General features: G+C 40.1%; 1 protein-coding gene across 1 annotated transcript in view; it reads left to right on the top strand.

The window, feature by feature from the left end:
• Positions 1-730: 730 nt before the first annotated feature.
• Positions 731-15,214, top strand: part of slc39a13 (solute carrier family 39 member 13) — a 114,984-nt gene continuing 100,500 nt past the window's right edge. The window contains exons 1-2 of the mRNA XM_034191801.1: positions 731-1,012; positions 9,661-10,026. Coding sequence (XP_034047692.1) covers positions 9,699-10,026 — 328 coding nt within the window. The 5' untranslated portion in view covers positions 731-1,012; positions 9,661-9,698. The remainder of the gene's footprint in view (positions 1,013-9,660; positions 10,027-15,214) is intronic.

Here is a 15,214-nt window from a genome sequence, read left to right as displayed (position 1 = left end):
AGGTGTACAACAATGTCATATCAAATGACACCATAGGTTCATCTGCTTCCAGCTGAAGGTCCCTGATCTTGTGTGTTCTCCACATGGTGGTCTGAGTTACCCACTAGAGGAGCCAAAATCCACTTGAGGTGCTTGGCCAAATTGTAAGTGATGGAATCAGTGCTGCATACAATAGGCCTGAGTGGCACGTTGACAAATCCACAAACAGGACGTCCATATTTTATATATATATATATGAAATTCCACAAAATAAAAATGCTTAATATATATTTTAATAAATTTATTATATATGATGTCTCCCAAATAAGTCTCTTTTACTAGATTTTTTTTAATGAAATGTGATGATGATGATGATGAGATGACACATCACAACCAAAAAAGAAACATGTTCCAAATTCCTTTTAAATTAGATATAAATTAATACAGTTGCAGTTCATAACTGGTAAACTGGTAAATACTGTAGTATTGCAACAGTTTCCTTATTTTAGTAAAATTTGTCTTTGTATAATTGGTTGTAATTGGCTCCGGTAATATTTTGCATTTTTTTTTTAAATGGACCATTCAGCATATTTGAGCACATGTTTTTATGGCAACACTTTTGTAATTCAACTTAACCAAATTTTCAGTACAGTACATTCACTTCAAAGAGATATTTATATGCTGTACTGCCGATACTTTTAGGTGAAACAGAACTTGATGCTTCTTCCACTTCTGTCCTTGACTGAAATAATAAGAAGATGTGGGGAAACTGTGAGTTCATGTCCCAAAAATAAAGTTCCTCCTTGCTGGAGGCACGGGTGGGGCTGGGCCAATGGCTTTGCTGTGGGTTTTCCAATCCACACTCACCTCCTCCGGGATGGAGACGTGGCTGTTTTCTGGCCTCTCTGCAGCAGCAACAGCAGCAGCAGCAGCAGCTAGAGGCTCGCCCCGCTGCTGTGAGTCCGAATAATTTAGTTCAGCACCGGCCTGGATGGCAGGGACGCAGCGGAGTCAACACTGTCGGACTCACAAGGTACTTACACAGATTAGTCTGGACGCTTGCAGTTTAGTGTGTCTTTTTTTTAATTTAATCCAGTTTGGGCGACGTTAGCGCTGATTTGTTGTGATTGCGTGTGTGGCAGCAGCGAGCTAATGTTTTTAGCGTGAAGTTACGTGGCTCCTCTGTGTGCACGGCTAGCACACGCGAGCTAACTTCTGCTGTTAGCAGCTCGGAAGGACGCTTTCGTGGTGGAAAATACATTTATCACACTATGTTCTGTGGCATTTTGATGTTGCGGTGTAACAGCATTTGATTTAGCAGTTTTTAGTCAGTTCTGACCTGTGTGGGAGACTCTGTTTAAAGTGCTTATTAACTGCATTTAACTGTTGACACCAAGTTGAACATAAATGAGTTAAAACTGCTCACTTTACTCTTGGTGGAATAATTAAGTTTCAGATTAAATGGGATGTTTGGTATTTACCATTTTAATATTTGAACTGTGTGCTCATTTGTGTCCATATCTCAGTTAAAGGCGTAGTCCTATTGATTGCTTGATTTACCTTTTAAGTCAGTATATTGATTTTCTTCTGCACATTATTGTTATTTGTTCTTTAGTATTAGGTCTGTGTTTCATAATTTTATATCACAAAATTATCAAAATTAACCATCTCTGGAATTCCCTGATGTTTTTCAACCAATACAGCAACAGAAAACCGTAACACACTTTCTGTAGCACTGTCATAGATGATATCAAGCGGTTTCCGACCCCCAAACTGCTTTCTTTCCCAGCAGGCCATTCAAACGGTACAGTTACACACATATTCTCATGTTGGCATTGTGAAGCTGAAATAATGCAGTAGACCTTAAAGAGCATATCTCACTGCTGTCAATACTATCTTTTAAAAAAGGCTGTGGATATCATAACGGTAACTGTAAATATATGTCGGTAGGTTGTTATTACAGCAGTGACTTGACGTCCTCCTAACCCTCACCCTGACCTTAAACTTAATAGCTCAAACAACACAAGATATATGAACCCACAGAATAACTGAAAGAAGAAATCTTGGTTGATATGAAAGGACTTAAAAAACCCAAAGTCTTCCGTCCCAGAATTGAACCCCTGTGTCCTGCATCTTGGGTGCAGATGCATACCACGATACTAAAGAGGAGCTAGCAACACATACTGAATCACAGAACATTAATTATGGCATCAGCTGTTAGAACAGCCCCATGATTTAGAGTTACGATGGCCATAACTGTAACAGACAAAGTATATGTTTGTTAAGATGTGGTTGACACTGAGATACAAAGAGACATGCAAATACAGTTGTTTTAAGAAAAAGATTGACATTCATCCAACATGGTCAGACATACAGTGAGGAAAATAAGTATTTGAACACCCTGCGATTTTGCAAGATCTCCCACTTAGAAATCATGGAGGGGTTTGAAATTTTTATCTTAGGTGCATGTCTACTGTGAGAGACAGTCCGGGAATCACAATGTATGATTTTTTTTTCATTAATTATTTGTATGTTACTGCTGCAAATAAGTATTTGAACACCTGCCAATCAACAGAAATTCTGACCCTCAAAGACCTGTTAGTCTGCCTCTAAAAAGTCCACCTCCACTCCACTTATTATTCCAAATTAGAAGCACCTTTTTGAGGTCGTTGGCTGCATAAGGACACCTGTCCACCCCACACAATCAGTAAGACTCCAACTACTAACATGGCTAAGACCAAAGAGCTGTTCAGAGACACCAGAGACAAAATTGTAGACCTCCACAAGGCTGGAAAGGGCTGCAGGGCAATTGCCAAGCAGCTTGGTGAAAAAAGATCAACTGTTGCAGCAGTTATTAGAAAATGGAAGAAGCTAAACATGACTGTCAATCTCCCTTGGACTGGGGCTCCATGCAAGATCCCACCTTGTGGCGTATCAATGATCCTAAGAAAGGTGAGGAATCAGCCCAGAACTGCATGGGAGGAGCTGGTCAGTGACCTGAAGAGAGCTGGCACCACTGTTTCCAAGGTTACTGTGGGTAATACACTAAGACGTCATGGGTTAAAATCATGCATGGCACGGAAGGTTCCCCTGCTTATATGAGCACACGTCCAGGCCCGTTTTAAGTTTGCCCATGACCATTTGGATGATCCAGAGGAGTCATGGGAGAAAGTTATGTGGTCAGATGAGACCAAAATAGAACTTTTTGGTCTTAATTCCACTCACCGTGTTTGGAGGAAGAAGAATGCTGAGTACCATCCTAAAAACACCATCCCTACTGTGAAGCATGGGGGTGGAAGCATCATACTTTGGGGGTGTTTTTCTGCACATGGGACAGGGCGACTGCACTGTATTAAGGAGAGGATGACTGGGGCCATGTATTGTGAGATTTTGGGGAACAACCTCCTTCCCTCAGTAAGAGGATTGAAGATGGGTCGTGGATGGGTCTTCCAACATGACAATGACCCGAAGCACACAGCCAGGATAACCAAGGAGTGGCTCCGTAAGAAGCATATCAAGGTTCTGGAGTGGCCTAGCCAGTCTCCAGACCTAAACCCAATAGAAAATCTTTGGAGGGAGCTCAGACTCCATGTTTCTCAGCGACAGCCCAGTAACCTGGCTGATCTAGAGAAGATCTGTGTCGAAGAATGGGCCACAATCCCTGCTGCAGTGTGTGCAAACTTGGTGAGAAACTACAGGAAACGTTTGACCTCTATAATTGCAAACAAAGGCTACTGTACCAAATATTAACATTGATTTTCACAGGTGTTGAAATACTTATTTGCAGCAGTAACATACAAATAAATTATAAAAAAAATCATACATTGTGATTTCCGGATTTTTTTTTTTTTTTTTTTTTTAAGATTATGTCTCACAGTGGACATGCACCTAAGATGAAAATTTCAGACCCCTCCATGATTTCTAAGTGGGAGAACTTGCAAAATCACAGGGCGTTCAAATACTTATTTTCCTCACTGTGTACACACATAGAGATACATAGGAAGGAATAAACACAGTACATGAAGCACAAACATATGGATGTGAATACAGTAGTTATTGATCATGTGAGTCAGGCACATGGTTTGTTGTGAAATGTGTGGATTGATTGATAACTATTGTGTTTTCATATATTTTGGCTTTTAGCAAGGACACTGTAGGAAAAGCAAAAACAGTAATGCAACAGCATGATTTTTTTAAAAGTGTTTTGGAAGCTCAGTCTGGTAAGATTTCATTTTGAGGTGAAGTAAAGGGTATGTGTGGTGGAATATTGTAATAAGTGTGAATTTGTTTAGGTGATCTGTAGTTTTAGCCATAAGGTCAAGTGGGAGGGGGGAGTGTTGGCTTTTTAAATACTTGAAAGACACTGAACTCATCTATAGGATTTAGTCAGCTGTAACAGAATGATGCAGAAGGTGGCAGCAGTGCAACAATAAGGATGGCAGCTGCCGTTATCTGCCATAGAAGAAGAAAGGTGCGCTTGATTTTGTACACAGGGTTGCGTTTTGATGACTGAGCGCATTTCGGCATTTACAAAATGCCACAAAAAAACCAAATAATTAAATAAAAGTATTTAATTTACTAATATTTGCAGTCAGTCCTGTGGGACCCATTGATTGTTCAGCTAAAGCTAAGATACCATTAGCCGATTAAACTGGTGCACTAAGCACCATAGAATAAGAGAGGGTGCGCTTGATTTTATTCCCGGGCATGTTTGGAGAAGCATTGCATTTCCTGAGTGATATCCGAAAGCTGAGTCCGATCTGACAGACAGATATGCGAGCCACATACTTGCAGTCACACAGCCGTTTCTTGCTTTATAGATGGATACTTTGAGAGATGCATCCAGCTGAGTTCTCCTCTTGTGTTCGCATACAGCAGCCATGTAGAATATCAATGCTTCTCCAGTTCCAAAGTCGTTATCTCCTTTAAAAACACCCAAATTATTGGAACACATGACGGTCAGTCAGTAAAGATCCGATCACCGATCATTGCATTCATGTTGCTTCCATGGGAAAGCTGGTTATTCAGCTTGGGGCTGGTCTGGTGTCCATGGTACGTCTCTCATATTAAGATTGCAGCAGCAGTCACTTTATCTCAAAGTCTTTGTGTTCCTACCTTTTAAACAAACGGATAAAATTCTTCTTTCTCTGTGACTCCAGCTCCAAGTAGTTTTTGAAGTTAATTTGTCACTCTGTGTTCGGCTGCATTTCTCCACTCTTTCAGGGAGGCGTGTTTAAAAAAAAAAAAAAAAAAAAAAATTCCATTTCTAGCCCAAAAATAATATTTGTGGGAAAACTGCATGACAAGTTATGATGGACCCTCCTGGTCGGCGACACCAGAACACGAATAGCCAGCTAAGCGCTTTGTGCAACAACTAATACGATACGATACGATACGATACACTTTATTGTCCCCTCAGGGAAATTTGTCTTGGACTCATGCTAGGTGCCTTACAAGAAAAGAGAAAACAAACAATACAGATAAAAACACAACCACATCCATAACAAATTAACATGACAGGAGTCAGGAGAAACACCATAAATATTGCATAATTCCAATTTTAAACATTATTGTTTAACAATTTAATAGACATGGGGACGAATGAATTTTTAAATCTATTCAGTCTACTCCGAGGAACTCTGTACCTTCTCCCAGAAGGAAGGAGAGTGTACTCTGCATGAAGAACATGAACTGAATCCATCAGTATCCTCTGAGCTGCTTTCAAAACAGACTCTTCATAGAGTGTATTGAGGGACTGATATTGTTTCTTTCCGATTATCTTCATTGCATCATCAATTTGTCTGTTAAGTTTCGTTTTAAATTGTACAGAAAGATTGCCGTACCAGGCAGTCATGCCATACCTAACTAGGCTCTCTAACACTGCCTGGTAAAACAACAACATAATTTTCTGATTGACTCCATACAAACGAAGTCTACGAAGGAAATAAAGTCTTTGATGGAATCGGGAGCACAAACTGTCCACATGTGCAGTCCAGCTGAAGGTATTGTCTATGTGCAGCCCCAAGTACTTGTATGAGTTGACCTGGTCAATGGGAATACCATGTATGACCACAGGAGTATGGTCCCCAACAGTCCTTGGATCCAGAATCATTTCCTTGGTTTTATTGACATTTAAAACCAAGTGGTTGTCATCACACCACTGCACAAAGTGTTTCACTTCAAGGAAGTACTTTGTTGGACTTGAATCCTTGTGCAGTAGGCTCAAAATAGCTGTATCATCAGAAAATTTAAAAACAAAGTTATTGCAGTAGTTATTTGTACAGTTATTAGTATAAAGAGTGAAGAGAACAGGAGAACTGACACAGCCTTGTGGTACACCTGTATTTGATGATTTGAGTACCGAAAGAGCTTGATTAACTCTAACTTGTTGTAATCTATTAGTTAAAAAGGAATGATACCATCTGATTAAAAGTGGGTTAACATTCATTTCCTTTAACTTGGACAACAACAGGTATGGCTGTAATGTATTAAAGGCTGAGCTGAAATCAACCAATAAAATCCGTGCATAAGCAGTAGGATCTTCCAAGTGCTTAAGTGAAAAGTGGGTTAAGCTGTTAATGGCATCGTCAGTGCCTCTACTCTGCCTATAAGCAAATTGGAATGGATCAAGTACAGGGTTAACAACCGTCTTAAGGAAAAATAGCATAATCTTTTCAAAGCACTTGCTTACAACGGATGTTAAAGCTATTGGCCTATAGTCATTATTTCCAAGTGAGCACGATTTTTTGGCGATTGGAACAATAATGGATCTTTTCCAGAGGGTTGGTACAGTATGAAGGTCTACGGACTGCTGGAAGACAGGACACCAAGCAAGGGCCAGTTCTTCTGCACATGCTTTTATAAGCATTGCAGAGATGCCGTCTGGGCCGGTGGATTTTTTTGTAGACACCTTCTTAAAGATTGATTGAACTCTCCATGAGTCGATTACAATCCTAGTATTTTGATCAACAGGAAGATTTTCCAGAATATTCTTACAATCATCAGAAAAATCTTGTGTTTCAAACCTCAGAAAAAAATCATTTAACTCATTTGCTTTTCCTTGATCATCATTTGTTGCAAGTGTCTTTTTAGCTGGATTCGTATTTGTTATTATCTTGATGTTATCCCACAGCCTTTTAATGTCTGATTCGCTAAAGTTCTTCTCAATAGTTTCCCTGTGTAATATCTTGGCCTTTTTCAGCAGTGTATTAAGTTCTCTTTGTACCACTTTCACACTCATTCTATCTTTGTTCTTAAATGCTATTTTTTTCCTATTAATACACTCTTTCACCTGTTTAGTTATATACGGCTTATTATTTGGGTACACTGTAACTTCTTTCTTACTCATAACACTGTCTACACAAAATTTAATGTAATCTGTTATTACTTCAGTGGCTTCATTTATTTCCATTTCATGAAATATTTCCCAATTAGTGCAGAGAAAGGATCCTTTAAGTTTCTCCATATTGTCTTTGTCCCATAAAATCACTGTCTTTGTTTGTGGCTTACTTCTTTTAAGAGCAGTCATATAGAGCGGGATCAACTGGACAATATTATGATCCGAATTTGAAAGTGGAGGCTTTGATTTGGCAGTGTAAGCATTTTTCACACTGCCATAGCATTTATCCAACACTTTGTTTCCACGCGTTTCGCATTTTACATATTGTTGAAAACCAGGAAGAGATAATTCTAATTTACAATGATTAAAATCACCCAAGACAAACACTGGGGCCGCCGGTGTACGTTGCAACTGTTTATGAATGCATTCAGCTATAAGGCTTGCTGCTCTTACTGCATTCCCACTAGGTGGAACATAAACAACACAAATGATTATATTCCCAAACTCCCTCGGGAGATAGAAAGGCCTCAGTGACAGACACAATAATTCTATATCCGATGTACACGTAGTCTCCCTCACGGTATAGTGCCTTTTGACCAATGTCAAAAGATTAATTGACTAAACAAAATTAGACTGCTCTATGAAACCAGGCCCTAGGATTCATTCTTGGCCATGCTGTGTTGCTGATCCCCCTATAGGCAAATAACCGGTAATGGGCCATGGTGCTTCCACTAAGACAATCAGCAGCTCTCTCCTCCCAACACCTGGACACAGACAGATCAGGGCAGATATAGGCCACAGGGGCACGACATTGTCATTGGACAAGATACTTCATCTGCATTGTTCCACTCCACCCATTTGTAAAAGACTGGGAAAGTAACCTGCAAGGGAGAGCCGTAGATTTTCAGCCCATTCAGGCAATAGAATCTGGGGATAAGAACCAGAACCCCACTTGTTCTTTGGACAAGTGGGTCAAAATGCTTAATATTGAAGCCTGTTAACTGTTGGACAAAACAACTAACTTGAAGATTTTAGGTTATGAGAAATTGTACTGCAGCGTTAGCAATGCATTCTTAAGATTTTGAAAACTAATCAATTTATTGTTTGTTTGTTTTTAAAAAAAACAAAACAAAACTGAATAAAACTACTTAAATCAATAATTAAAAAAATAGCCAGTACATTAGTTGCTAGTGAACATAATGGTAAGTGACAGTTTTCGGGCCCTGTCACACCTTGACAATTTAGCCAGCATATGCTGACTTATTAAAAAATTGGTGAATACCCTGGATATGTCAAATAAGTTATGCAGCTGTTACACCATGATGATTTAGGCAGCGTGTGCTGACAGCCCCGTTTCCTCCGAGCGGTCCGGGTCGGGATGGCACAGTATAGTACGGGCTGGAATGGTTCAGTCTGGCTCGGTTTGCATTTCCACTGCCGGCATAACCCTTTTGTCTGGTAGGTGGAGCATGTAGATGTTGACAAGCACGTCATCGAGCATGCGTACGCTGTCACGTGGCCTCTCCCCTCCACAGGGAGGCCAAACGGAGTAATTTAACATTTTTCAAATTTTATTTTATTTTTGTCTTGGTCGTTTATTTTCATTGCATCCAAAATGCTGAAGTCGACTGATGTCTGTGGTAAATGCTGATGTGAATGAATGGGGCATTGTGACAGTTTCAACTTTAAAAATAAGTTAATTTTCTTGAGGGACAAAGCACCGGCGTTCTCTGGTGCAGGCTGAGAAACGCACCGGAAGCCGACAAACACAGAGGGACTTACTTTAAAGTGCTATGTTTCTTCAGCCACAACAAGGAACTAAAGTGTTTTTAGACGTTTTCCAAAATCAGGACACTTTATGTATCAAAGTTTTCGTCAGGCTGTGAGTATGAATCCAACTGAAACAAACAGTTAAAATTAAGACTTTATATTTACTCCATGTGTGAATGGTTTTAATATTTGAGACAGTGTGAACTGTTCGCATGACTGCAGCTTTCAGTTGTTCAGCCAGTCAATGGACAACATCAATGGACGGACGTATTTCAACTTATGAGTAACTTACAAGAAATGTGTATCAAAAATCATAAAACTTACCTCCAACTTATGGCCCACGTATGAGACATACGCTAGCATGCGTCAAATACTGTGCATGCCCAAAAGTTTTTGACACACTTCCGTACTGTGTGGTATACCAGCATGTTTCAACATGCTCTTAACTTACACAAAACGTCTGCTACTGTATTCTGCGTATTTTGCAAATGTCGGCATACGCAGGCTGAATTGTCAAGGTGTGACAGGCCTCTTAAGTACAATGTTTGATTGAAAGTGTGCCTCTCTTACAGCATTACTGGTTGCAAGTGCTCCTTGGGCCTTGGGACGGATGAAATCTGGAGGCCATTGGAAGCCCAGCTGGGCTGTGGCTGCTCTGTTCATCATAGTTATTCTGCTGATCATAAGCTTCAAGGGGGCATCGAGCAGCCAGAAGATGACACAAAGTGCTATGGGTCATGCTACAGCAACTGCTGCGGGACCAGGACCCGGCCTGACAGATGACCTCCCAGGCCTCCATGTGGTTGCAGAATTTTTAGCCTGTGAACACACTCATGTTTGGTTCCTGTCCCTAGTGGGATCAGTTGTTGTTGGCCTCAGTGGAATTTTCCCCCTGCTTGTTATTCCCATTGAAGCTGGAGCGGCCCTCAGAACAGAAGGTAAGAGGTGTCAGTGGCCCCATTTACATGTGCACTAAAATCCTGATTACTGGCAGTTATCAAGTGGTCATGTAAACAGCAAAGCCCAATATGCTTTATCCCACATCGACCATTATGTCGTTATGAGAAATTGGATTAACATTCCTGGATTTCTCCCCTATTTTCCAATTTCTTTGGTACATGTATACCATTTATTTTATTTATTTATTTTACATTTGCACATGTGTAAAACAATTGGCACTCACATTTCCAGAGGTACAGCGGGATGCACAGTTGTCTTGTGGCCCCTAACATCCTTCATCAAATCACAAAGTTCAGAGAGTCTGTTGTGTGTCCAAAAAAAGTTGTGATTATGGATTTTGTGGACATTTGAGTTTAATATTGAAAAGCCCATCTGGTGTACATTTTGCATTATAGCTCAATCAAAAGTGCCTCATTCACTCTCATTTGTGACAATGACGTGCAAACTGGCACTCTCAGTGAACAGACTACGTTTGTCCGGCATCTGATCCGTATTATGGATTTTGCGGATATTTGATTTTAACATTTGCAAATCACTTTTGTATTATATTTTAGCTTATGAAAGTCACTTCTAACAGGACTTTCGCCTTGAAAAATTTTCCAAGGTCAAAATTTGTGTAATTGGTAACTAGTTTTGGCAGAGGTTTGCGCTCTACGAGTGCGGTGCTCTAGTTATTCATGAGGCGCCCTTCCTCCACTTCCAAAGAAATCCAACTAATGAATTGAAATAATGTAAACTGTTTTTCCAATTATCACATTACTGAAGTGCATGTAAATGTGAGGGATTAGTTATCTGATTACTCAAAATTATCTTATTGTGGTTATGTAAACGTGCTCAGTATGTCATCTACACATGTAAATGTGACATTCAAAATATTTTATTTATTTATTTTTTGTCCTCACATGAAAGTATTATTTTATATCTGTTTGTGTAATCTCATGATGAGCCTTGATCCTGTTAACAGTTCTGCACTTTACCTGCATCATCCTATGTTTGTGCTTAGAAGTTAACACACATCATTGACATCGTATTAGGCTTTCGATTATTGGGCACCGCAGTCTCATTTGAGAGAGGGTGCTAAGGGGTAAAATATGACACATGACGTAATTGCTCTACTTACGGGGAACAAACCACAGCATTTTCAATGGGTAGTTGGGCAAATTACACGCAAACAAAATGAAAATGCAAAGAAAAAGTGACAGTGTCTTAATGCTGACAAATGATACTGTATTTGTTGTTTTTCTGATGCCTGATTCTGTTTTTATCTCTGTTTGAGGTGCGGACCCATCCAGAGATGGGGGTGGTGTCTTCTTCTGCAAGCCTCCCGTCCTGTGCACTGGCATGGACTCCCAAAATTTCCTGTATATTCATTAGGGATGTGAATCGTACAACAACTCACGATACAATTCGATTCCGATTCTTGGGGTGACGATTCGATTCAGAATCGATTTTCGATTCAAAGAGCTCTGAGAAATAGTTATATTACTTAAAAAATGTTTATGTTTAAGAAAATGCAGTTTTACAAGGTTAATCAAGTGATTATAGATATAAATTTACTTATCTGCTTTGCTTGTTCAGAGTTGGCTGGCAGTTTAGCGAAGCGCTGGTCAGTAGTCCCCAATTGGACCGGGAGTGACATGTTTAGCTGCATGTTCTCCTTGAATTGCTGGCTGGCTGTCTGAGTGGTGTCCAAAAAATGAGGTGGGCTTCATAGATAATTGGCAAAGCTTCTGGGGAAAACCTGGTCTTGTTAGGAGAGACGGCATCCATCCCACTTTGGATGGAGCAGCTCTCATTTCTAGAAATCTGGCCAATTTTCTTAAATCCTCCAAACCGTGACTATCCAGGGTTGGGACCAGGAAGCAGAGTTGTAGTCTTACACACCTCTCTGCAGCTTCTCTCCCCCTGCCATCCCCTCATTACCCCATCCCCGTAGAGACGGTGCCTGCTCCCAGACCACCAACAACCAGTAAAAATCTATTTAAGCATAAAAATTCAAAAATAAAAAATAATATAGCACCTTCAACTGCACCACAGACTAAAACAGTTAAATGTAGTCTATTAAACATTAGATCTCTCTCTTCTAAGTCCCTGTTAGTAAATGATATAATAATTGATCAACATATTGATTTATTCTGCCTTACAGAAACCTGGTTACAGCAGGATGAATATGTTAGTTTAAATGAGTCAACACCCCCGAGTCACACTAACTGCCAGAACGCTCGTAGCACGGGCCGAGGCGGAGGATTAGCAGCAATCTTCCACTCCAGCTTATTAATTAATCAAAAACCCAGACAGAGTTTTAATTCATTTGAAAGCTTGTCTCTTAGTCTTGTCCATCCAAATTGGAAGTCCCAAAAACCAGTTTTATTTGTTGTTATCTATCAGCCTCCTGGTCGTTACTGTGAGTTTCTCTGTGAATTTTCGGACCTTTTGTCTGACTTAGTGCTTAGCTCAGATAAGATAATTATAGTGGGCGATTTTAACATCCACACAGATGCTGAGAATGACAGCCTCAACACTGCATTTAATCTATTGTTAGACTCGATTGGCTTTGCTCAAAATGTAAATGAGTCCACCCACCACTTTAATCATACCTTAGATCTTGTTCTGACTTATGGTATGGAAATTGAAGACTTAACAGTATTCCCTGAAAACCCCCTTCTGTCTGATCATTTCTTAATAACATTTACATTTAGTCTGATGGACTACCCAGCAGTGGGGAATAAGTTTCATTACAGTAGAAGTCTTTCAGAAAGCGCTGTAACTAGGTTTAAGGATATGATTCCTTCTTTATGTTCTCCAATGCCATATACCAACACAGGGCAAAGTAGCTACCTAAACTCTGTGAGTGAGATAGATTATCTCGTCAATAGTTTTATATCCTCATTGAGGACAACTTTGGATGCTGTACCTCCTCTGAAAAAGAGAGCCTTAAATCAGAAGTGCCTGACTCCGTGGTATAACTCACAAACTCGCAGCTTAAAGCAGATAACCCGTAAGTTGGAGAGGAAATGGCGTCTCACTAATTTAGAAGATCTTCACTTAGCCTGGAAAAAGAGTCTGTTGCTCTATAAAAAAGCCCTCCGTAAAGCTAGGACATCTTACTACTCATCACTAATTGAAGAAAATAAGAACAACCCCAGGTTTCTTTTCAGCACAAAGGCTGACAAAGAGTCAGAGCTCTATTGAGCCGAGTATTCCTTTAACTTTAACTAGTAATGACTTCATGACTTTCTTTGCTAATAAAATTTTAACTATTAGACAAAAAATTACTCATAACCATCCCAAAGACATATCGTTCTCTTTGGCTGCTTTCAGTGATGCCGGTATTTGGTTAGACTCTTTCTCTCCGATTGTTCTGTCTGAGTTATTTTCATTAGTTACTTCCTCCAAACCATCAACATGTCTGTTAGACCCCATTCCTACCAGGCTGCTCAAGGAAGCCCTACCATTAATTAATGCTTAGATCTTAAATATGATCAATCTGTCTTTATTAGTTGGCTATGTACCACAGGCTTTTAAGGTGGCAGTAATTAAACCATTACTTAAAAAGCCATCACTTGACCCAGCTATCTTAGCTAATTATAGGCCAATCTCCAACCTTCCTTTTCTCTCAAAAATTCTTGAAAGGGTAGTTGTAAAACAGCTAACTGATCATCTGCAGAGGAATGGTCTATTTGAAGAGTTTCAGTCAGGGTTTAGAATTCATCATAGTACAGAAACAGCATTAGTGAAGGTTACAAATGATCTTCTTATGGCCTCAGACAGTGGACTCATCTCTGTGCTTGTTCTGTTAGACCTCAGTGCTGCTTTTGATACTGTTGACCATAAAATTTTATTACAGAGATTAGAGCATGCCATAGGTATTAAAGGCACTGCGCTGCGGTGGTTTGAATCATATTTATCTAATAGATTACAATTTGTTCATGTAAATGGGGAATCTTCTTCACAGAGTTCCACAAGGTCACCACAAGGTTCTGTGCTGGGACCAGTTTTATTCACTTTATACATGCTTCCCTTAGGCAGTATTATTAGACAGCATTGCTTAAATTTTCATTGTTACGCAGATGATACTCAGCTTTATCTATCCATGAAGCCAGAGGACACACACCAATTAGCTAAACTGCAGGATTGTCTTACAGACATAAAGACATGGATGACCTCTAATTTCCTGCTTTTAAACTTAGATAAAACTGAAGTTATTGTACTTGGCCCCACAAATCTTAGAAACGTGTCTAACCAGATCCTTACTCTGGATGGCATTACCCTGACCTCTAGTAATACTGTGAGAAATCTTGGAGTCATTTTTGATCAGGATATGTCATTCAATGCGCATATTAAACAAATATGTAGGACAGGTGACCCTGAACCATCCCTTAGTTATGCTGCTATAGACTTGGACTGCTGGGGTGTTCCCATGATGCACTGAGTGTTTTTTTCTCTTTTTGCTCTGTATGCACCAGTCTAAATTTAATCATTAGTGATTGATCTCTGCTCCCCTCCACAGCATGTCTTTTTCCTGGTTCTCTCCCTCAGCCCCAACCAGTCCCAGCAGAAGACTGCCCCTCCCTGAGCCTGGTTCTGCTGGAGGTTTCTTCCTGTTAAAAGGGAGCTTTTCCTTCCCACTGTCGCCAAGTGCTTGCTCACAGGGGGTCATTTGGACAGTTGGGGTTTTTCTGTAATTATTGTATGGCTTTGCCTTGCAATATGAAGCACCTTGGGGCAACTGTTTGTTGTGATTTGGCGCTATATAAATGAAATTGATTTGATTTGATTTGATTTAGTCGGCAGAGACTGCTGCTCCCCTCTTTTAGCTCCGGGTCATGGCGTAGCATGTGGGCTTGCGGATTTGAAGTGTTTCCAAAGTACTTGACTTTCATTTTGCAGATTTTGCACACTGCATAAGTCATGTCAAGCTCCTTCTTATGCAGCAAATAATAAAATCCAAAATGTGCCCAAACATTTGCCTTCAGCAAAGACAGTGCTGGCTGAATTAGCTCTTCGTCCGCCATGCTAAGCTGCAGCTCACGAATGTTTGAAGCATGCCGGACCCTCCCCTTGCGGGGACGCTGTAGTATGGAAGCCGTTGCCTGACAAACAGACGCAGCGAGTAAGCAAGAAAATGTAAAAAAAAAAATGCTTTTTAAAAATCGATTCTTGGAC

The sequence above is a fragment of the Thalassophryne amazonica genome, chromosome 2 (assembly GCF_902500255.1).
Source record: "Thalassophryne amazonica chromosome 2, fThaAma1.1, whole genome shotgun sequence".
Lineage (NCBI taxonomy): Eukaryota > Metazoa > Chordata > Actinopteri > Batrachoidiformes > Batrachoididae > Thalassophryne > Thalassophryne amazonica.
The sequence above is the reverse complement of the archived record's forward strand: the minus strand, read 5'-3'. Positions and strand labels throughout refer to the sequence as shown.